This window comes from Oncorhynchus mykiss, chromosome 16, assembly GCF_013265735.2.
Source record: "Oncorhynchus mykiss isolate Arlee chromosome 16, USDA_OmykA_1.1, whole genome shotgun sequence".
NCBI lineage: Eukaryota > Metazoa > Chordata > Actinopteri > Salmoniformes > Salmonidae > Oncorhynchus > Oncorhynchus mykiss.
The window spans coordinates 13982596-14005124 of NC_048580.1; the positions used below are offsets into that span (position 1 = coordinate 13982596).

Sequence of the window (22529 nt, forward strand, 5' to 3'; positions counted from 1 at the left end):
CCTTGTTCACTGAAGCATCTCAGAGAAGGATTGCTGATCTAGGATCACATCCTGCCCTCTCTTATTCATTATGATTTTAGGCAGAGCTGTTCCTAGATCAACAGTCCTACTCTGATACGGTTTGTGAGTACAGGCCAAATTGTACTCCCACTGACACAGATTAAGCCTGGTTTTGGACCAAAAAGCACACTCTCCATTGTCCAGGAAACTGCCCCGTTTACTTTGCCTCCAAAGTATGTTTGTTTTCAGGGTTGGGGAGTAACTGATTACATATAATCACTTACATGTAATCTGATTACAAAAAACAGTAACTTTAATCAGTTATGTTACCAGTAAAAATATTGTCATCAGATTACAGACACTTTTGAAAAACTAAATTATTATATCTTGGATGACTTTTAATAAATTTAGAAAGGATGTTTGCGAGAGAGAAAATAGATTGACGGATTTCTGTTTTCTCAATGACATTCAATTCAGCATTGAAAAAAGGTGCAAGTTTAAGTTTGTTCCACCTGAGCGAGTCTGACCACAAGTCAAAGACCACTATAATGACTCACCAAATGCTTTTGAAGAATCATTTTAGTCTTCTTTTAATGCTGCTTAAGGGGAAAGTACTCCAAAAGTAATTGAAAGTAATCAGATAACCTTCGGATTACCCAAACTCAGTAAAGCAATGTTGCTGCTAAATTTTTTAAACAGGTTACTAGTAACTGTAACGGATTACATTTAGAAAGTAACCTACTCAAGCCTAATTGTTTTTCAATCAACATATGTTTTGCAAACCTATCCTCTTTACTCTCTACCTCTTATCTGGGGTGGGTATGCTTTCATAGTTAAACCTGCTGCTACATTCCCAAGATAACCACCACAGAATTGCCACTGCAATTAAACAGGCAATTATCTGTAATTATACTTCTTGGTTCCTGTATCTTACCATATCAAAGACTCACTCACCCAGAGATGATGTCTGTTTTATTTCCTTTGAGTGGCATGGTATTTTACATAGACAATATATGGTACCGACATTATTACATTTTGTTATAAATTGTATTTAAAAAAAAAATGCAATTTACTGATCAGTCATTTATTTATTTTTTCATACTCAACTCAATTACCTGAGGTTTGTAACAATGTTTTTATATACACTGCTAGACAGAATATTGTACACTATAACACCATGTGAAGATCAGAAAATAGGTATAATAGTGTACTGTATATCAAACATGAAAAAGTCACAAAGTAGACTAGTTTCACATGTCCTCAATTTGACCTGGAATCGCACAGCACTCACTGGGCCCAGTTGAGGGGAAAGGCATCATGTCTAAGGATATTTCTGCTTCACATTCAAACTGCAGTGTTGCAGGCAGGATAAGGTTTCTTGGGTGACGTGAAACATCCGAGATAATGGAGACTTTGTCAAACGGTACGTCCAAGCCTTCACCGTGTGAGACCACGGGCTGGCGTTGAGCACAGTGCGCAGAGGCTGTGATATTTGTGTCTCTCTGGAGCGTAGTGTCGTGGTGGTAAGACACCAACTCGTTGCTGAAATTGACAGCTTCTACAGTAGAACTGGAGCAGTATCTATTGCAGCCCAGAATGGTGGAGAATGCTTTCCTGAAATCAGCATTAAATGCGTATATGACTGGGTTTAACGATGAGTTGGCCCACCCAAACCACACAAACATGTTAAACGTGGTGTTACTTACGCACAGGCGATCACCAACATCATTGATGTCACAAAAAGGTACGATGCAATTGACCACGAAAAAAGGTAACCAGCAAAATACAAAAACTCCCATAATGATAGAAAGTGTCTTTAAAACTTTCGTTTCTTTTTTAAAAGTTCTTTTAAAGGAGTTTGTTTGCTCGGTTGCTTGCTGATTGTTCTGCGCGTGTTCCACCGCTCTCTCCAGCGATGATATCCTCCGGATCTGGGTTTGCGCAATCCGGTAGATCCGGGTGTAAGTGCCAACCATAATAACGACGGGAATGTAAAAACTGATCAATGAGGAAGATATGGCATATGTGCTATTCAAGCTTGCGTTGCAGTCCTCGATTTCATTCATCTCGTTCCCTGTAGCATTTTCCTCCTCTGATTTGTGCCAATTGAGCTGAACTGGAATGAAGGAGATAAGAATGGAGAGGGTCCATGCCACTCCGATCATAACGAAGGCAAACCTCTGGGTCATTTTACGCTCATATCGAAAAGGACTCGAAATTGCCCAGTATCTGTCCATACTTATTATACAAAGATTGAGAATTGACGCGGTGGAGCACATGATGTCAAAAGCTATCCAGGTATCACAGAAGCTGCCGAAGATCCAGCATCCGGCCACCTCAGACATAGCCTTCCACGGCATCACAAGAACGGCCACGAATAGATCTGATACCGCCAACGAGATGACAAAAAAGTTGGTAACTTTAGATCGAAGGTGTCTAAATTTGATCACCGCGGCGCAAACGAGTGTATTCCCAAGAAGCGTTGAAACGATTAGGATGAACAGGACGCAGCCGGTGAGCGCACGGACGCTGCGCCCGGAGCTGTCCGTTTCAGCACCTGCGGTTTGGTTGTCAGATTTCTCCATTGACAACTAATTTATCCGCTTTTCTGCACATATAAACGTTTGCATCTTCTACACTTGGCGTTCAGCACTACCTATATACATTATTCTTTCCACATCGTTTTGGAGAACCCACTTGCGGATTTGGGAACTTAATGTATTTTTTTATTTTAAATATAGCATATCTACATCATAAACAGTACGTAAACAATAACGTAATCTCCGTTATTTTCTTACTCTGATCCAGTAAAACATTGTCCATGGTCGTGAATTAGTGCACTGCACATAACCCATTGTGCACGATCGCGCCTTTTTTGACAGTGATTGGGTGAATAGTCTCCCTCAGTGGTTGAATAGCGACTCTCGGTGCTTGATGATGGCAATGAATACCCCTCCTCTTAACAATGAGATATGACGAAAACATGTGAATGTTTTCTGATCAGGGGTAACTGCATTTTCTACCATCAACCGTAGAAAATGCAGTTAATGATGCCCCATGATTGCGATATTATCAGAAGTCTGACATCTAGGCAATTTCAGAGAAATTCGGAAATCGGACAAGAAAAACATCTATACAATATATTTATATATTGATTATAGAACATCTAAAGAAAATATATAATCAATCAGTTAGCTATTGAATGAATGCGGACATAATTTGCACTTTCAGTAGCATATGGAATAGCCTGTTATTTAGATGCCTCTAAGCAGCTAAATAAAACGTTATTTCATTGGCGCTGTCTATGGTGCTAAAACTAAACTGGGCACTATAGGTAACCTTTGTAGGCTATGAAGTGGACCAAATTAAACTACTCCATTGTGTGATCAACTCTTTCCAGGTCTTAGCCTGCCACCATTGTTGTGAGTCCCTTTACAAGAGACCAACGGGATACTACATCTTAAAAACCGACAACGAACAAATCCTGAATACCTGAGCATTGTGCTGTTTAAAAAAGTGTTTCGGATAAACGTGTTATAGCACCGTACGGACAGCAGATGTCACCTCATCCCAGATTTTCCATCTGCGTGCTGGGGGATTTGCGCTCCCCCCTACGTCATTGGAATCTCAAAATGGCTCCTGCTCAAATTCGCCGTCCAAGTGGGGGCGGCTGCCGGTTTTTCCAACAGAAATTACACACGACCATACGACTGACATTCTCTCTTTTCCTGCCGCTATCTCTCGAAATAGAAACCGTAATTTGTTAGCGTCATCATCATGTAATTAGGGATACGCTGAGATCATGATAGGCATAGCCTACAGGGAACAACCGGGACCGAGCAATTGTAGCTGATGCAGCCGCCACAGCGTTTTTGTTGTGGAGCGGTGGTGTGGGGAATGTGAATGACATGGAAAAGGCAGAGAATGGCATTTTTCCACCGGCTTTGTCTGTGAACGAAAAGTGGACCAGCAGCACATCTCTCAACCAGCCACTGTCTGACGATATCGCCGACGCCGCAGGTCCTCTCTCTAAACATGTCAACGGGGATGAGACGTGTTGGACTGACAGCGGACGCAGCCCGTGAAGCAGGAGAGGATATTTCCCGTTCCACAGTAGCGTGTGTACGTGTCGGGAGTACGATAATGCTCGATTTAGTTACTGACAGCCCATCTGGTGGCACTGTAAGCAATTGTGTCATTCCTGAGCCAGGTAGCGACTCTGCTACAAACGGGTTTACTGGGTCAATAGTGGTTGCCTCCAAGGCAGGGAGCTGCTCTGCTATCACTGCAGTGAATCGAGAGGAAATGGACAGAAGTGGTCTCTGGGGGACCTCACTGACTCAGAAGAACAATGATTGCGCTGCAGAAAGACTAGATGCCTGTGTGACAGCAGCTGAGGCACTGCAGTCATTGGCACACTCCTGGAATGGACAGCTTGAACAGAGGTGCACAGCAGCCTCCCGGACAGGTCCGGCGGGGTTCTCGATTGGAGACACAGTCTGTGTTATACGGAGTCCTCTTCGCAGTGATGCTGTTATTAGACCACATATTAACCGAAGTACGACCCCTGACAAGGAGGACAACATGGCAAACGGTGGATTATTGATTGGATACAACAGGGCAAAGTTACACACACAGACAGCTGGAACAATTATTTCTGATGGAGCTGCAACCTCTATCTCTAACCCACAATGTGAAAAACTCCCCATGTCTGCAGTGAGTGCAAGGGAGGGCCATCACGAATCCTGCAATATCAGAGAGGAACCTCATGGAGCCGGGGCCCAGCCTAGAAAACCAGTTAACGTGGCAGGAGAGCTATCTGATGGGGCTACTTCCAGTGTCACCTCTCAGGGTTTACCATCAAGCCCAGCACCAAGGAAAGACCCCCGCAGTGTCAAACCAGACACCAAGCAGGGAGCAGAACCATCAACATCTGGTCACCCAGGAGGGGATCCATCCTCCAGACTCCATCTTCAGTCCCACAAGACCACCAGTCTGAACTGTGACCCGTCCAGCATTCTCAGCCCAGGGGACGAGGATGAGGATGGGGAGACCTTCGTGGAGCTGGGGGCCCAAGGCTACAGTGACCTCAGGTTCATGGACGTCAGTCTGAGCTCCAGGAACACGTATGAGTCCAGCAGACGTCAGTCCGCCCCAGGACATATAGGACTGAGTGTGGACTCCTCTGAACTGGCCTTACAGTCAAAAAGACCTGGCATCGCTGAGTATTTCGGCAGGTAAATTAGTTTTTTTCTTTGTGGTCTGAGGTTATTTGCAGGTTGCCGAGAGGATTTCTTACAAGGACAAGAACGGCACAAACTTTTAAAGTCTGCTTACCTCTCTTCACGTCATATTTGCATTTATACTGTGTATAGCCGCATTATTGCTGCCATATACACCCGTTACAACAGCAGTCACTTCTGTTAACCATGCTCTCCTAACAGAGATGTGTCCTGACATTGTAACAACACACCAGGACATAATGAACAAAGCCAGAACTAGAACTAGGTCTCAGTCAACATTTAGCGCAGGCAGAGACCCACCTGGTGGAAATGGAGCCAGCTGCAGTGAATACCGTTATATTGGTGTTCCCACAAGGACATCCCCTAGGTGCGTACTCTTTACATTAAAGGATTTTGGCAATGAAGCCCTTTATCTACTTCCCAAAGAGTCAGATGAACCAGTGGATACCATTTGTATGTCTCTGCGTGCAGTTTGAAAAACCTACAGTAGGTTAGCTCTCCAGGAACAGGGTTAGAGAGCCCTGCTTTAAGGTGTAAACAATTTAGAAACAGTTAATTATTACTTCATAGATCGTTTATAAATATGTAATAAATACATTTTGGTATATATAATAAAATAATGAACAGTTTATAAACTACGTAAAACTCCTTCATGAACACTTTTCAGTACACCTTAATGTGAACCCCTAGGTTTATAATCCCACATAGGATCAGGTGAAATTCATTCAGTTGATGAAATAAGAGTGCCAGCAAATCACTCACTCAGCTGAACGGACCATATCAGTATGACTAATTAGTATGACTTATTGGCACCCTTGAGAAAGATGAGCAAAACATACTATATATAATAAATAATGAAAATACTGAGGAATATTATCTGCAAAAAAATAACTGCTTTCCAAGTGACTACCATATGAAGCTGGTTGAGAGTGTACAAAGCCGTCATTGAGGCAAAGAGTGGCTACTTTGAATAATCTAAAATCTAAAATATATTTTGATTTGCTTAACACTTTTTTGGTTACTACATGATTCCATATGTGTTATTACATAGTGTTGATGTCTTCACTATTATTCTACAATGTAGAAAATAGTCAAAATAAAGAAAACCCCTTGAATGAGTAGGTGTGTCAGAACTTTTGACTGGTACTGTATAAATGTATTGCTCAGAGAAAGAGATTTTGTTTAACAAATAATATATATATTTTTTAATAAAAAAGATTGGGGTCAAATTTATTGGCAACCCTGTTTTCTATTCTCTTCAATACCTCCCTTGGCAAAGATAATTTCACTGAGTCTTTTTCAAAAATGTTTTTAGAGGGCAGTCCATAAGTGCAGATGAAGGACCAAAGATCTGAAAAGATTCTGTATGGAGAAATGGTCTTAAGTTCCCTCCCAATGTGTTTCTTCAATCTCATAAAACCTTTTTTTTTAAATACTCTTATGAGGTGATCAAGGTGATCAATTGAAAATAGGGGTGGCAATAATTTTTGATCCCAATCTTTACATTTAAAAAAATGTGTATTACTTGTTAATCAAAATCCCTTTCCCTGAGCATATACAATATAGCTCAGTATTTCTATTATTTGTTTGATAGTCTTTTTTGCTTCTCTTTATCAAGGGTGCCAATCATTTTGGACCTGACTGTATGTCCGATCAGGGAAATGATTCAGAGACTCAGAGAAACCTTAATTTCCCTGTTTTCTCAGTATGTCTACTCATCAAAACTGTTTCGCTGACCGGAGGAATAAAATGAAAGTGTGTCATCATTAATAATTACCCACACATTGTCCTGGTTTTTCTGCCTGTTCAGGGGTTTATTTTCCAAGAAGCATATAGAGCCGAAGAGTCCGTCCCAGAATGTACCTGGGTGGAAGCTGTTTGGAAAGGTTGCTGCCAGAGAGAGCCCTCCCAAGGACTCCAGAACCATACAGCAGGTTGGTACCCTGGTCCTCTATTCTTCCTGTCAGATTAGGAGTGCTGATCTAGGATCAGTTTTGTCTTTTATATCATTATAACTACGATTTCATTGACATGGAGGACCTGGGTCCGTATACATCAAGAATCGCATCGTTGGAGTGCTGATCTAGCTTTTAAACCCACCCCTCAGCTACTCTCAGTCCATTCCACCTATCTATGTAAATTTCCCTGTTATGATTTCCATGTGCCAAATATATTTCAACTGTGCTGTGATGTTTCACATAGATTCTGAACCTGTCTAAGCGCATAGTATCTACAGATTGTAAGTTCAAGATCAATATTTTACTAAAATTATTATTATATTGTTGATTGATTGACTGTGGTTTTTCAAATCTCCCAACACTACTATTTGTAGTGTTTATTTTAGATAAATGTTGTGACTTTTCAGCCATTCCTGAACCTGTGACCAGAAACAAGCTACATAGAGGCTATACCAAATAAGTGATCAAATGATTCTTTCTCTTCGTAGCAAAATCTGCAGAGCTGAGCTGGTTTTATGCCCCATATACATAACATTCTGTTTGAATTTTGTATAATCATTTAAATGGAGAAACTCTTACGTTTTTGAATCAAGTGTTGCTTTTTGAATGCTTGCTCTGATGTCACTGTGCTCCTAAGTCTACAGTAGTTATTCACTAACCTATTAACTGACCGTCTAACTTCCTGTACAGTATTGTGTACGGGAGAGAACGCTATCTGACCCTCCCTGGAGTGAATCCAGCAAGTCTAGTTGAATGCAATGAGCTCAATATTTAGCCCAGATAATGTCCCCTACGTGCTAGTCAGGACTTAATCCCTATTCATCTAGGTTATGTCAGCATTACATACATACAGTAACCTCACTTTGTTAACATACGTAGCTTAAAGCTTGAAAGAAAGTCCAGAACTTCCGTTATTTCATTTAAATCAAGTCATTTACACCCCTTCTGTTCAACTCCTTCACCAATGATACATTGCATTTACAGGCCTTTGTTTTATTGTATCACATGAATCATTAGTTTATTCGCAGCCTTGTGCAATATGCCATGCCACTGCATAACAATCACTCCCTAGGCCCTATTCTCACAATAACTCACCTATACCAGTCTGACCAGGTAGCAAACTGATAGCAACTCACAGCTCAAGTAAATTCTTTATATCTATCCTTCTGTGTGTCCTGTAAAAGAGCATCTTGTAACGATGACATCACAGCTTATAGAAAAGTGTTGCAAAGGCTGTAGTCAGTCTGTACTTGGCCTACTCCTTCCCAACACTTGACAAGAGCGAGTAGGGTGTGGTAGGAGTAGGGTTCAGGTCCTCCATGTTGGAGGCTGGCAGCCCACTACAGCTGTTGAGGGTGTATGCTCCAGCTGGCTCTGTGCCTGGCTGCCTGGCTGGGTAACTAAGGAGCTGGTCTTACTCAAGGTGGATGCCTCTTGCCTGCTGTGTTGAGCCTCGGCTGGGCTTGAATTATGCCCATCTCCTAGCCTCAGCCATGAGGCTTGTCTCTTGCCCTTAGCCCCTAGCTCTGTTCTTCCTCTCCCTCTCTCTCCCTCTCTCCCTGTCTCCCGCTCTTCCTCCCCCACTCTACCCTGCAGCTACTGATCTGTCTCCACACTTGTCGGAGGCAATAATACATGTTTTCATGCCTGGATGGAAACAGACACTAAAGCCAATTACATTTGTCCCTTCACTGGATTAGTAGTGCACTTAACTCTAGTACTCTACAGCTGCAGACGGGGATGAGAGCATGTATCTGCCTCACTACTGAGATTATGACTAGACAAGAGTGATCTCATCTACAGTGAGCTACGTGGGTTAGAGCAGCGATTTATACTCTTAGAAAAAAGGGTTCCAAAAGGGTTCTTCGGCTGTCCCCGTAGACTAACTCTTTTTGGTTCCACGTAGAATTATTTTGGGTTTCATGTAGAACCCTCTATAGAAAAGGGTTCTACATGGAACCAAAAAGGGTTCTACCTGGAACCAAAAGTGGTTCTTCAATGGGGACAGCCGAAGAACCATTTTAGGTTCTAGATAGCACCTTTTTTTCTAAGAGTGTAAATGTTTTTTTATTTTACCTTTATTTAACTAGGCAAGTCAGTTGAGAACAAATTCTTATTTTCAATGACGGCCTAGGAACAGTGTGTTAACTGTCTGTTCAGGGGCAGAATGACAGATTTTTACCTTGTCAGCTCAGGGATTCAATCTTGCAACCTTTCGGTTACTAGTCCAACGCTCTAACCACTAGGCCGCCTGCCGCCCCAGGGTTCATCTGTAATGTGTTACACAAATGTGCCGTACAGAAACTCAGATGATGGGAAGTTTATTCATGCAGTTATCCTAAGTGCAAGGGGAGGGAGGGACTGAGTTGGATCTCCAACAGAGGCCTTTTTTTAATAAAGTTGACTATCTTCTTAACCCTATCCGAAGGGCAAAGATGCTTATGTGGATTGGAAGTGTACTGAAGTACTTGAAATAATTGTTTAGTTTGAAAGACAGTTTGGAGTTGTTTTTGGGGGGGGATTGAGCTATTTAACTCTTGAGTGCAAACTCTGTTTTTCTTTCATCAGGAGAGTGTTCCAGGTGGTCTCACGTCTGTGTCTGCACCCAATCTCTTAAGTGAAGGGGTATGGACTTTCTCAGGTTTCCCTTTCAGTCATCTTCTCACTCTCCTATCTGCATGGGGTTGCCAAGCAACCATTTCCATTGCACATCCAACTCATGCCCATGCCAACCCGTAGCACTTTGACAGGGGAAGGGAAATAAATGCATGTTAGAAAAAATACAAAATAATAATTCATCGCAGGTTCTTCAACAATACCAAGGTCTCTGAGACTCTTGCCATAGCTCCAGCAGTTTAGTCTCTGTGGCTCAAAATGTTGGAATCCAAAGTATGACTATGTTTTTGTTCCAGTTGTCCTAACATACAGTACATGCGACCACATGTTTCTCTAGTGCAATAGATCTATTCCATATCGATTGTATTCCTTTTATTCCTTATCTGGGAATGTAAGGGTTTTAGGTTTACGGGTGTATTTGATTTGAGGATTATGAATGTGGATTATGAATGAGGATTATGAATGCACAGTTGATTATGTGATTGTATTTACACTTTGACATTACAAATGGTGCCAGAGCTCTATCTGCTTCTCTGCTATACCATTTGTGAATAGAAATGCATGGGTGTTGGTTATACACAGTTAATCTCTGACTTTTCTTTGTACTATGGGACAGCAGCAATACATTTGGAGAAAGAGCTGTGACTATTTCTCAATTTTTACTACGGGGGGGGGGGGCTGTTCTTCTTCACTGGTGTTGGTAAATCTCACTCTCCTTAGATGGCACTCCCCTCCCCCGTCCCTACCAGCCATTTCCCCTGATAGCACCAATGTAATTTATTTAATTTATTTAACCTTCATTTAACTAGGCAAGTCAGTTAAGAACAAATTCTTATTTACAATCACGGCCTACCCCGGCCAAACCCTCCCCTAACCCGGACGACGCTGGGCCAATTGTGCGCCGCTCTATGTATCTCCCGATCACGGCCGGTTGTGAAACAACCCGGGATCAAACCCGGGTCTGCAGTGATGCCTCTAGCACTGCGATGCAGGTCCTTAGACCGGTGCGCCACTCAGTCCCCCAAACTATACCAATAAATGCCTGGAAGGAGCCACAGCCACAACACAAGACAATGTAGCCATTGACATCCATACAGAAGCAGTTTCATGCATCATGAAAGGCCAAAGGTGAGACTTTTTATTGTGTAGTGGAGGTGAGGGATGTATGGTCACTAAGTCTAAGATACTCAATGTATCAACTCGCACGAAACAAACCCATAGGATATCAGTGGCGTCATGTAGAGCGACTGAACATAAAGTCATTCCTTCAACAGGCTCTGATGCATTAGGCATGGCTAGGTATTTATTGACCCCTCTAGAAATGACTCATAAGATCTCTCTCCAGTCATCAACAACCATCATACTCCTCAGTCCCCCCATTTGTTTTCTCTCTCTCTCTCTCTCTCTCTCTGTCGCTCTCTCTCGCTCTCTTTCTCGCTCTCTCTCTGTCGCTCACTCTCTCTCTGTCGCTCACTCTTTCTCTCTCTCTCTCTCGCTCTCTCTCTCTCTCCTCTCTCTGTCTCTCTCTCTATCTGCCTGTATGGGCTTTGTGATCTCCATCATCCTGTCAGCTGATCCTGTCGCCCCTCGTGGCTAACCCCACTCTATCTTTCCTTCCTTTCAAATGTAAACCCATAAGTCTAGTTGGACTAGTTGAAATGCATATACTGGGGCTGTGTTTTCCAGTTTCTATGGAGATTTAGGTTTGTGATGTATCTGCAGGAGTACGAGGCCAGGGCGGGCAAGGCTGGATCTGGGGGAACGTCTCCTACTCAGCCTCAACATGGCCGGAGGAAGAACCTGGACTTTGAACCACTGTCCACCACAGCTCTTATACTAGAGGACAGGCCTTCGTAAGTCCCCACTATCTCTCCTTTTTTCTTTCTCTTTCTTTGTCGGTTCCTCTTTTCTTTTTTTAGTTTATTCTGCCCCCCCCCTGTTCATACAAGGGGAAAGGCCTAACCTCCCAGACCTGCAGCCATATTATTACACACATTCCATTGTTTTCAACTAGGCTCAGGCCAGGGTGTGGTGTCTATGAAGAACACAGTAAGAAACGCAGCGTCCAGAGACGAGCAGTGTTGTGTTTCTCCTCAGCTCTCTGATCCAAGACCTCCGGCCCTCATTAAGAATAGATACAGTATATGAAATATGAGCATGTCGCCTGAACCATGACAAACACACTTGTCTGCAAGGCAAAGTCTCTCTCATTTGTAGGTCTTACTTTCTCTTAAGTCCTCAATGTGTTAAACTAGCCATTTTGTGTCCTCGGTTGCTGTGATATGCACGGATTACGGTGAAACCGGCTGATACTGTGTCCCATCTCCTCTTGTCTCTCTGCAGGAACCTTCCTGCTAAGTCTGTGGAGGAGGCCCAGCGTCACCGTCAGGAGTATGACGAGATGGTGGCCGAGGCCAAGAAGAGAGGTACTGGTACTTGTACTGTTACTGGTATTGTTGCTGTTGCTGGTACTGGTACTGCACTGTCTGTCTCCTCAGAGCTGTGTAATTGAGGTCAGCAGCATCTGGCCTGTCGACTGAACAGATCTCCAGATGGCACTTAGCTCAGTCTGTCTGTTGTAGCTGTTGCAAATACTTTTGTAACTTTACATGTACTTTAACAATTGTAAAGCTTTATGCAAATTATTATAAAGCATTTATAAGCATCTGTTAACATTTATAAGCATCTGTTAACATTTATAAGCACATGCTAACATTTATAAGCATCTGTTAACATTTATAAGCATGTATAATGGCTTATTCATTGAAGTTATTGTAAAGTGTAACCAAAGAATTTGTGTCCCCATCCCCACAGAGTTAAAGGAGGCCCAGAGGAAGAGGAAAGAGATGAAGGAGAGGTTTAAACAGGAAGACAGCATTGCCAACGCCATGGTGGTCTGGAACCACGACATTCTGCCCAACTGGGACAACATGTGAGCCACTTCCTGCTAAACAACTCTCCACTTGCACGGAGCAGCTATGTACACTATCCAGTCAGTCAGGCAGTCCGTCTGTCAGTACAATATTCAGTCAGTTACTCAGTCAGTCAGTTATTTTGCCAGTCAGCCAGCCAGACAGCCAGACAGCCAGACAGTCACTGAACCAGTCAGTGAGTCAGTCAGTCAGTCAGTGAACCAGTCAGTCAGTGAGTCAGTCTGTAAATCAGTCAGTCTGTAAATCAGTCAGTCAATGAACCAGTCAGTCGGTGAGTCAGTCAGAGAACCAGTCAGTACATAAATCAGTCAGTGAACCAGTCAGTACATAAGTCAGTCAGTGAACCAGTCAGTCAGTGAGTGAGTGAGTCAGTCAGTCAGTGACCCAGTCAGTAAATTAACAAGTCAGTCAGTGAAACAGTCAGTCAGTGAGTCTGTCTGTAAATCAGTCAGTCAGTAAATCAGTCATTCAGTGAACCGGTCAGTCAATAAATAAATCAGTCAGTCAGTCAGTTAGTGAACCAGTCAGTCAATAAATACATCAGTCAGTGAGCCAGTCAGTCAGTGAGCCAGTCAGTCAGTAAATCAGTCAGGCAGTCAGGCAGTGAACCAGTCGGTCATGCAGTGAACCAGTCGGTCATGCAGTGAACCAGTCGGTCATGCAGTGAACCAGTCAGTCATGCAGTGAACCAGTCAGTCATGCAATGAGCCAGTCAGTCATGCAGTGAGCCAGTCAGTCAGTGAACCAGTAAGTCAGTGGGCATAGGTCAGGGCTCTGTTGTTCAGTAGGCCCATGCCAGTCAGTTTGTGTCCCCCTGTAGGCGTAACACTCGGCGGGTGAGAGAGCTCTGGTGGCAGGGCTTGCCCCCCAACGTCAGAGGAAAGGTCTGGAGCCTAGCCATCGGCAACGAGCTCAACATCACCCCAGGTATGTATGGTGTTTCAATAGTCATAACTCATACAACTTCCATCATAATTGTCTATTCCCATTGGCATGCCAAAATATGATTTGCCTTCAGAATAAGATATACAAAGTGAAGGATGTCATGTACATAAACTCAGCAGAAAAAGAAACGTCCTTTCACTGTCAACTGCTTTTATTTTCAGCAAACTTAACATGTTTAAATATTTGTATGACCATAACAAGATTCAACAGCTGAGACATAAACTGAACAAGTTCCACAGACATGTGATTAACAGAAATGGAATAATGTGCCCCTGAACAAAGTGGGGGTCAAAATCAAAAGTAACAATCAGTATCTGGTGTGGCCACCAGCTGCATTAAGTACTGCAGTGCATCTCCTTCTCATGGACTGCACCAGATTTGCCCGTGCTTGCTGTGAGACGTTACCCCACTCTTCCACCAAGGCACCTGCAAGTTCTCTGACATTTCTGGGGGAATGGCCCTGGCCCTCATCCTCCGATCCAACAGGTCCCAGACATGCTCAATGGGATTGAGATCCGGGCTCTTTGCTGGCCATGGCAGAACAGTTCCTTGTGTCTTGGAGGAAATCCCGCACAGAACGAGCAGTATGGCTGGTGGCATTGTCATGCTGGAGTGTCATGTCAGGATGAGCTTGCAGCGTTGAGATTGCCTGCAATGACAACAAGCTCAGTCCGATGATGCTGTTACACACCGCCCCAGACCATGACGGACCCTCCACCTCCAAATCGATCCCGCTCCAGAGTATAGGCCTCAGTGTAACGCTCATTCCTTTGACGATAAACGTGAATCCAACCATCACCCCTGGTGAGACAAAACTGTGACTCGTCAGTGAAGAACACTTTTTGCCAGCCCTGTCTGGTCCAGCGACGGTGGGGTTGTGCCCATAGGCGACGTTGTTACCGGTGATGTCTGGTGACGACCTGCCTTACAACAGGGCCTACAAGCCCTCAATCAAGCCTCTCTCAGCCTATTGCGGACAGTCTGAGCACTGATGGAGGGATTGTGCGTTCCTGGTGTATCTCGGGCAGTTGTTGTTGCCATTCTGTACCTGTCCTGCAGGTGTGATGTTTGGATGTACCGATCCTGTGCAGGTGTTGTTACACGTAGTCTGCCACGCGAGGACGATCAGCTGTCCGTCCTGTCTCCCTGTAGCGCTGTCTTAGGCATCTCACAGTACGGACATTGCAATTTATTACCCTGGCCACATCTGCAGTACACATGCCTCCTTGCAGCATGCCTAAGGCACGTTCACGCAAATGAGCAGAGACCCTGGGCATCTTTCTTTTGGTGTTTTTCAAAGTCAGTAGGAAGGTGTCCTAAGTTTTCATAACTGTGACCTTAATTGCCTACTGTCTGTAAGCTGTTAGTGTCTTAACGACCGTTCCACAGGTGTATGTTCATTCATTGTTTATGGTTCATTGAACAAGAACGGGAAACAGTGTTTAAACCTTTTACAATGAAGATCTGTGAAGTTATTTGAATTCATAAGAATTATCTTTGAAAGGCAGGGTCATGAGAAAGGGATGTTTCTTTTTTCGCTGAGTTTACATTGAAATGTATTAAAATAGCCAAGGTTATACTTGTAGAAATTTAGTACCATATTGTTTGTTTTCTACCAAAGCAACACGTTCACCTCTTTCAGCTGGAATAGATTTAAGAGCCTGTTGTGTATGTAGTGGAAGGAATTTCTGGATGAAAAGGCCGACTGGTTTTACTGCCAGGAAGTGCCTTTGTGGGTTACACAAAAAAGCATAATAGACGTCTCAGCTGGAGGACCCACCGCCTGACTCATTGCGAGGGATCTTCTTTCATTTCCCTCTTTTCTTCTCTACAGAGCTGTACGACATCTTCCTCTCCAGAGCCAAGGAGAGGTGGAGGAGTTTCAGTGAGACGGGTACAGAGGCTGACGGTACGTCTGAGATGGGGGCGTCTGAGATGGGGGCGTCTGAGATGGGGGCGTCTGAGATATGGGGGGGTCACGTGGCAAGACTGTGAATTAAAGCCAAGCTCCTCGCATGTCAGACTGAACTCCCCAGACCCCTGACTCATCCATTCTCCTCTCTTCCTCTTTGAGGCAAAGCTATTTCCTCTCGTTTCTTCACATCTATCGGCCATATTGGTGTCCCGCATTGCTGCACAAATCCCCCTCGTTCAGCAATCATTTGAAGGCTTGGAGGAGACTGGAGAAATTTCTGCAAAGGTTTTCTGTTGTTTTTACTCCAGTGTTCTGCGAAATGTCTGTTTCTGCCATCATGTCAGACTAACTGGCCATTGGTGTAGTGCTGAGAGCCAACAGTGACACATTCTCTCCTCTAGCTCGTCAGAAAGACTGTGTTGTTGCCAACGAGAGCCTCAGGAGATAGGTCCAACAGGAATTAATGGAGCTGAACAGAAATATTTGCAGGATGTCTTCCTCTTGGCATCATTTTAGAGTTACAAAATATTGGCACGGCATCAGTGTCTCTATGCATCATTGATTACCAAATTACTCTGTCTATCTGACAGAGTGTCTGTGGCTGACAACGACACAGAGTGGTCGAACCAGCAGGAGATCAGTTTACTTGAGTAAACTGAAATTATAAAGTTTTTCCTTTTGTTAGTAATCTGTTTGTGTTTCAATACTAGATGGGGCATCGCTGGCAGACAGAGAGTCCAGTCTGGACCTGATCAAGCTGGACATATCCCGCACATTCCCACCTCTTTTTATTTTCCAGAAGGTACAGTACATCTCTTACCTGTGTGTGTGTGTGTGTGTGTGTGTGTGTGTGCGCGCGCGCTCCATGACATTTCTCATCCTCTGATTGTCTTCCACCACAGGGTGGGCCATATCATGATCTCCTCCACAGCGTGCTGGGGGCCTACACCTGTTACAGACCTGATGTGGGATATGTGAGTAACACTTCAAAACAGCATTCTTAATTTATTTTATGCCATACTGTACATGCGGTGATTGTGAACTAAAATGGGGGTTCTGTTCTCTCAGGTTCAGGGCATGTCCTTCATAGCTGCAGTGTTAATCCTCAACCTGGAGGAAGCTGACGCCTTCATTGCCTTCGCTAACCTGCTCAACAAGCCCTGCCAGCTGGCCTTCTTCAGAGTGGACCATGATCTAGTGAGTCCTACTTCCACAGTGGCCACTGTTAAAAAAAAACTGTCCTCTCTAAAACTAATTTAAAGGGATACTTCACCCAAATTACATATTGGTTTCCTTACCCTGTACGCAGTCTATGGACAAGGTATGACAGCAATCCATGCTTTGGTTTAGTTTCCCAGGCATTGTCTCCACATGCTAACGTTTTAGCATTTTTGTAGCACAAATCCCATTCAAATCATGGGACTGATATTAGCATTTTTCCCACATCATGTTCATATCATCTATAAGTGACTTTGTTGAGCTTCACAATACATTTGAAATACTTTTGGACGATTTTGACATGATGCACGATTAGCTCTTTAACAGTACTGAATTAGTGGTCCCTGAATCTGTCTCTGACCTTTTTTTCTTCTCCTCTAGATGCTGAAATACTTTGCTGCGTTCGAGGTGTTCTTTGAAGAGAACCTCCCTAGACTGTTTAACCACTTCCAGATCTCCAACCTCACCCCAGATCTCTATCTCATCGACTGGTGAGTAACTATAGATCTCTATATGAAAGCATGCAGCAGTTCTCTGTTAGTGTGGCCTTCAAGCTGTTTTCTCACACATTTAACACCAGCCATGCTGTCAAGTCATTATTCACAGTTATCAGAGCACAGCTGCTGTGCCATTCCGCTAACTGCCATTTTTTGGCCTGTGTGTATCTGTCTGTGTCTGTTTACAGGATCTTCACTCTGTACAGTAAGTCGTTGCCGTTGGACGTGGCATGTAGAGTGTGGGATGTGTTCTGTCGTGACGGCGAGGAGTTTCTGTTCCGGACGGGTCTAGGGATCCTGCGTCTCTACGAGGATGTGCTCCTACAGATGGATTTTATCTATAGCGCCCAGTTTCTGACACGCCTCCCAGAGGATATAGACTCTGATAGGCTGTTCGCCTGCATCGCGACCATGCCCATGCTCAACGGAAACAAGAAATGGTCCCAGGTCAGTTCCTCTAAACATAAGAAGACAGGGAAGTGAGAAAATGGAGACGTTTGCACCGAGTGACAATACATACAGTGCATTCGGAAAGTTTTCAAACCCCTTGACTTTTTCCACATTTTGTTCCGTTACAGCCTTATTCTAAAATGTATTAAATAATCCCCCCCCCTTCATCAATCTACACAAAATACCTCATAATGACAAAGCAAAAACAGGTTTTTAGAAAAGTTTCGCAAATGTATAAAAAAAATAAAAATTCAATGAAATATCACATTTACATAAGTATTTAGATCCTTTACTCAGTATTTTGTTAAAGCAACTTTGGCAGTGATTACAGCCTCGAGTCTTCTTGGGTATGAGGCTATAAGCTTGGCACACCTGTATTTGGGGAGTTTCTCCTATTCTTCTCTGCAGATCCTCCCAAGCTCTGTCAGGTTGGATGGGGAGCATCGCTGCACAGCTATTTTCAGGTCTCTCCAGAGATGTTTGATTGGGTTCAAGACCGGGCTCTGGCTGGGCCACACAAGGACAATCAGAGACTTGTCCCAAAGCCTCTCCTGCGTTGTCTTGGCTGTGGGCTTAGGGTTGTTGTCCTGTTGGAAGGTGAACTCTGGCCCAAGTCTGAGGTTTTCATCAAGGATCTCTGTACTTTGCTCCCTCGATCTTGACTAGTCTCCCAGTCTGTGCCGCTGAAAAACATCCCCACATCATGCTGCCACCACCATCCTTCACCGTAGGGATGGTGCCAGGTTTCCTCCAGCTGTGCCGTTTGACATTCAGGCCAAAGAGTTCAATCTTGGTTTCATCAGACCAGAGAATCTCTTTTCTCATGGTCTGAGAGAGTCTTTAGGTACCTTTTGCCAAACTCCAAGCGGGCTGCCATGGTCCTTTTACTGAGGAGTGGCTTCCGTGTGGCCTGATTGGTAGAGTGCTGCAGAGATGGTTGTCCTTCTGTAAGATTCTCCCATCTCCACAGAGGAACTCTGTAGCTCTGTCAGAATGACCATCGAGTTCTTGATCACCTCCCTGACCAAGGCCCTTCTCCCCCGATTGCTCAGTTTGGCTGGGCAGCCAGCTCTAGGAAGAGTCTTGGTGGTTCCAAACTTCTTCCATTAAAGAATGATGGAGGCCACTGTGTTCTTGAGGACCTTCAATGCTGCAGAAATGTTTTAGTACCCTTCCTCAGATCTGTGCCTCAACACAATCCTGTCTCGGAGCTCTACTGACAATTCCTTCGACCTCATGGCTTGGTTTTGCTCTGACATGCACTGTCAACTGTGGGACCTTATATAGACAGGTGTGTGCCTTTCCAAATCATGTCCGATCAATTGAATTTACCACAGTCGGACTCCAATCAAGTTGTAGAAACATCTGAAGGATGATCAATGGGAACAGGATGCACCTGAGCTCAATTTCGAGTCTTATAACGAAGGGTCTGAGTAGCAATGTAAATGATGTATTTCTGTTTTTATTTGTAATACATTTGCAAAACCTTCTAAAAATTGGTTTTCACTTTGTTATTATGGAGTGTTGTGTGTAGAATGAGTAACATTTTTTATTTAATAAATTTTAGAATAAGATTCTAACGTAACAAAATGTGGAAAAACTGAAGGGATCAGAATACTTTCTGAAAGTATAAGAATATTATGTTTTTAAAGTAAAGCCATTTCTAGAGTCTGTTGTGGAACTGGGACATGCTCCCAGAATTCCTCATACATATCCTGTATTTATATTCAGACCCTGGCCTGCCCCGTCACATGTGATACTGGTGTGGCCAGGAGCAGTTTGGGAGTGATACGGCACTCAGACACTGCAATGTCAAATAATTCAGGTTATAATCAAATCAAACTTTATTTGTCACATGCGCCGAATACAATAAGTGTAGACCTTACCGTGAAACGCTTACTTACAAGCCCTTAACCAACAAATCAGTTCAAGAAGAGTTAAGAACATTTTTACCAAATAAACTGAAGTAAAAAATAATAAAAGTAACACAATAAAATAACAATAACGAGGCTATATACAGGGGGTACCAGTACCGAGGCCAGGTTAGTTGAGGTAATTTGTACATGTTGGTAGGGGTGAAGTGACTATGCATAGATAATAAACAGTGAGTAGCAGCAGTGTACAAAACAAATGAAGGGGGGGGTCAATGTAATTAGTGGCCATTTGATTAATTGTTCAGCAGTCTTATGGCTTGGGGGTAGAAGCTGTTAAGGAGCCTTTTTGTCCTAGACTTGGCGCTCTGGTATTGCTTGCCGTGCGGTAACAGAGAAAACAGTCTATGACTTGGGTGACTGGAGTCTGACAATATTTTGGGCTTTCCTCTGACACCGCCTATTATATAGGTCCTGGATGGCAGGAAGCTTGGCCCCAGTGATGTACTGGGCTGTACACATTACCCTCTGTAGTGCCTTGCGGTCAGATGCCGAGCAGTTGCCATACCAGACGGTGATGCAACCGATCAGGATGCTCTCGAGGGTGCAGCTGCAGAACGTTTTGAGGATCTGGGGACCCATGCCAAATCTTTTCAGTCTCCTGAGGGGGAAAAGGTGTTTTCATGCCCTCTTCACAACTTTTGGTGTGTTTGGACCATGATAGTTTGTTGATGTGGACACCAAGAAACTTGAAACTCTCGACCCGCTCCACTACAGCCCCATCGAAGTTAATTAATGGTGGCCTGTTCGGCCCACCTTTGTCATAGATTCAAACTTGTTGGGTCCTACAATTCATATACTACAGCACCTGCAGAAGTGAATGTATGTCAGTTAAAGAAATACATAAGAAATAACCCATATGATAGTCTGCCTTTTTGTGGAAATGCAGCACCACCTACAGGTATGTATTGTGTGTGCCTAAAAAGAATGATCGGTTGCAGTTTTATATTGAGATTTGATCTCCTTCTCTCTCCTCTCCAGGTGTTTAATGCATTGATAAAGGAGAACAAGGACGTGGACAGGAATTGCAGCCAAGTACTGAAGAGTTCATGATTCAGCCGTGGAATATTTGTATGATCACGTTCCTCTCTTTAAATGAGAGCCTTTGACCACATTAGAGTCACAATGGTAAATGGACCTTAAAGAATGGCATCAAACTTGAAGATGGAGGCCTCAGACACCATTGCCAGTTTGATTGAATTGAGAGTTTTTATGGTAGTATACCATGAATATATGATGATATACTGTAGGTAGATGTGATGAATTGGGTCTGTCTAGTCCCATCAGAAAGGTATGGAGTTTCTTAGATTGAGTGAGGCCCTTTGTTACACCTGTGGATTTTATCTCACTAACATTACAATATATATTTTATGAAAGTGCACCTCCAAGCATAGATATATTTATATGACTTAATTGACCAAGCCAATTTTACAACATAGAAGGACAATTATGAAATAATTAAGTGACAGAGCCCTTCCGTTTCTTAAGTATCTGAAGCTTGACATCGAATAGTTTAACTAAACTACCAGTAATAGGTTTTCATTACAGTGAGCAGTGAGCAATTGTTTCCGAAACGAATAGAGAACATTTGTGACATGTGGCACTAGCCCAGTATTGGACTAAAGGAGCCTACCGTTACTCCTTAGTCCAAGGACCTTGCATGCTCTGTTTAAAGGGCGAATTGGATCTGAAAGACAAAACTGCCAAATACTCCCATCTAAACGTGAATCGATTCTCAATTGCGTCACGGTTCTAGAAACATAGATCCCTCTACTTTCATATCACATCTAAATAATTTCACAAATGCAAAATACACACTGGTTTTAACACAGTTGCAGTCGACAGTATTTTTCAGTGACAACACGTTTGTGTCGCCTGTCTTCCGTTTACACACAGGTGTTCGGAGACGGAGATAGCTAATTTGCACAGATAGTCCACTCTGTCGTCCGTCTGTTTTCCGTAAACAATCGCTGTAACATGGAAATATGTCCGTATGGGAACGCCAACCCTTTACATTTTACCTTTTTGTTTTGTTTTTTTATTCAAAAGGCATTCGAACATATGAGCTATCTTTGTTGCAGGTGCAACAGTTGAATACGATGCGAAAAAAATAAGAAACCTGCACACTGCTCTTGCTACTATCACTTCTCTTTATTAAGCTAGCTTTATGAAGGCATTGAGGCCGATGCGTAAAGCTAGCTTAATAAAGAGCAGTTATACTAGCAAGAGCAGTGTGCAGGTGTGAAAGGTTATGCTTCCGAAATCGTACGGTAAGCGACGCGTGTTAATGTTCAGAGCGAGCGTCGCGGCTCGTACACCCCCGTACATAAGACGCCTTCATCCAATGACTCTTATGTGTAATGTAATAGAACTGAGAGTTATGATCAAGGGCTGTTGTCCCACGTGAGGTTTCAGTGTTTTGCTGGATGAGTCCACAGTGAAGCTATTATATTGTTGTGAATAAAACAGCAATGGGACACCTTTTCAAAGTACCTATTCATGAAACATAATTCACTTTTAAAACTTGGTCTTGTTTGTGATGTTGCTCACATCTATTGTTACTTTACATTTTACCAAACACTTATGTTGAGGTCCAAGATTTTTTATTATCAATACTGTAGTTCGTTTCTACAGTACATGTTTCATATCTGATTGTATATTGTTTCTTATGCTCACTATTGTATAGTTTTCATACTGAGTACTAAAAACAATTGTAAATATATTTTAAATGAAATCAAAAGTACCTCTGTGATACTGTATCAGACCAAAAGTTATGAATTATGTAAATAAATCAAAGATGATTATTCCCAATTGGTCAACAGT

General features: G+C 43.2%; 2 protein-coding genes across 5 annotated transcripts; one reads left to right on the plus strand and one right to left on the minus strand.

Moving 5' to 3' along the window:
- Positions 1–954: 954 nt before the first annotated feature.
- On the minus strand, positions 955–2774 carry LOC110492880 (D(5)-like dopamine receptor). Its single transcript, XM_021567351.2, has one exon. The coding sequence runs from the start codon at positions 2583–2585 to the stop codon at positions 1251–1253; it is 1335 nt and encodes a 444-aa protein (XP_021423026.2). The 5' UTR covers positions 2586–2774; the 3' UTR covers positions 955–1250.
- An 838-nt stretch (positions 2775–3612) lies between these two features.
- On the plus strand, positions 3613–22517 carry LOC110491404 (TBC1 domain family member 12). 4 transcript variants are annotated; one of them, XM_021564819.2, is made up of 14 exons: positions 3613–5237; positions 7054–7177; positions 9770–9826; positions 11540–11670; positions 12161–12243; positions 12632–12749; positions 13571–13677; positions 15530–15604; positions 16321–16412; positions 16513–16584; positions 16679–16807; positions 17210–17319; positions 17514–17772; positions 20688–22517. In XM_021564819.2, exons 1-14 carry the CDS (start codon positions 4036–4038, stop codon positions 20757–20759), a joined length of 2631 nt encoding a protein of 876 aa, XP_021420494.2. In that variant the 5' UTR covers positions 3613–4035; the 3' UTR covers positions 20760–22517. The 4 variants fall into 4 exon arrangements, with proteins under 4 accessions (XP_021420494.2, XP_021420495.2, XP_036802142.1 ...); XM_036946247.1 differs by lacking the exon at positions 3613–5237 and adding an exon at positions 5264–5610; XM_021564820.2 differs by lacking the exon at positions 9770–9826 and having other exon boundaries at positions 3614–5237.
- Positions 22518–22529: the final 12 nt, after the last annotated feature.

Bases quoted from the DNA above. Each gene is read 5' to 3' on its own strand.
- LOC110492880 (XM_021567351.2), bottom strand. From the start codon at position 2,585: ATGGAGAAATCTGACAACCAAACCGCAGGTGCTGAAACGGACAGCTCC.
- LOC110491404 (XM_021564819.2), top strand. From the start codon at position 4,036: ATGTCAACGGGGATGAGACGTGTTGGACTGACAGCGGACGCAGCCCGT. The intron at 12,750-13,570 runs GTGAGCCACTTC...GTCCCCCTGTAG, and splicing joins CTGCCCAACTGGGACAACAT to GCGTAACACTCGGCGGGTGA. The intron at 16,808-17,209 runs GTGAGTCCTACT...CTTCTCCTCTAG, and splicing joins TCAGAGTGGACCATGATCTA to ATGCTGAAATACTTTGCTGC.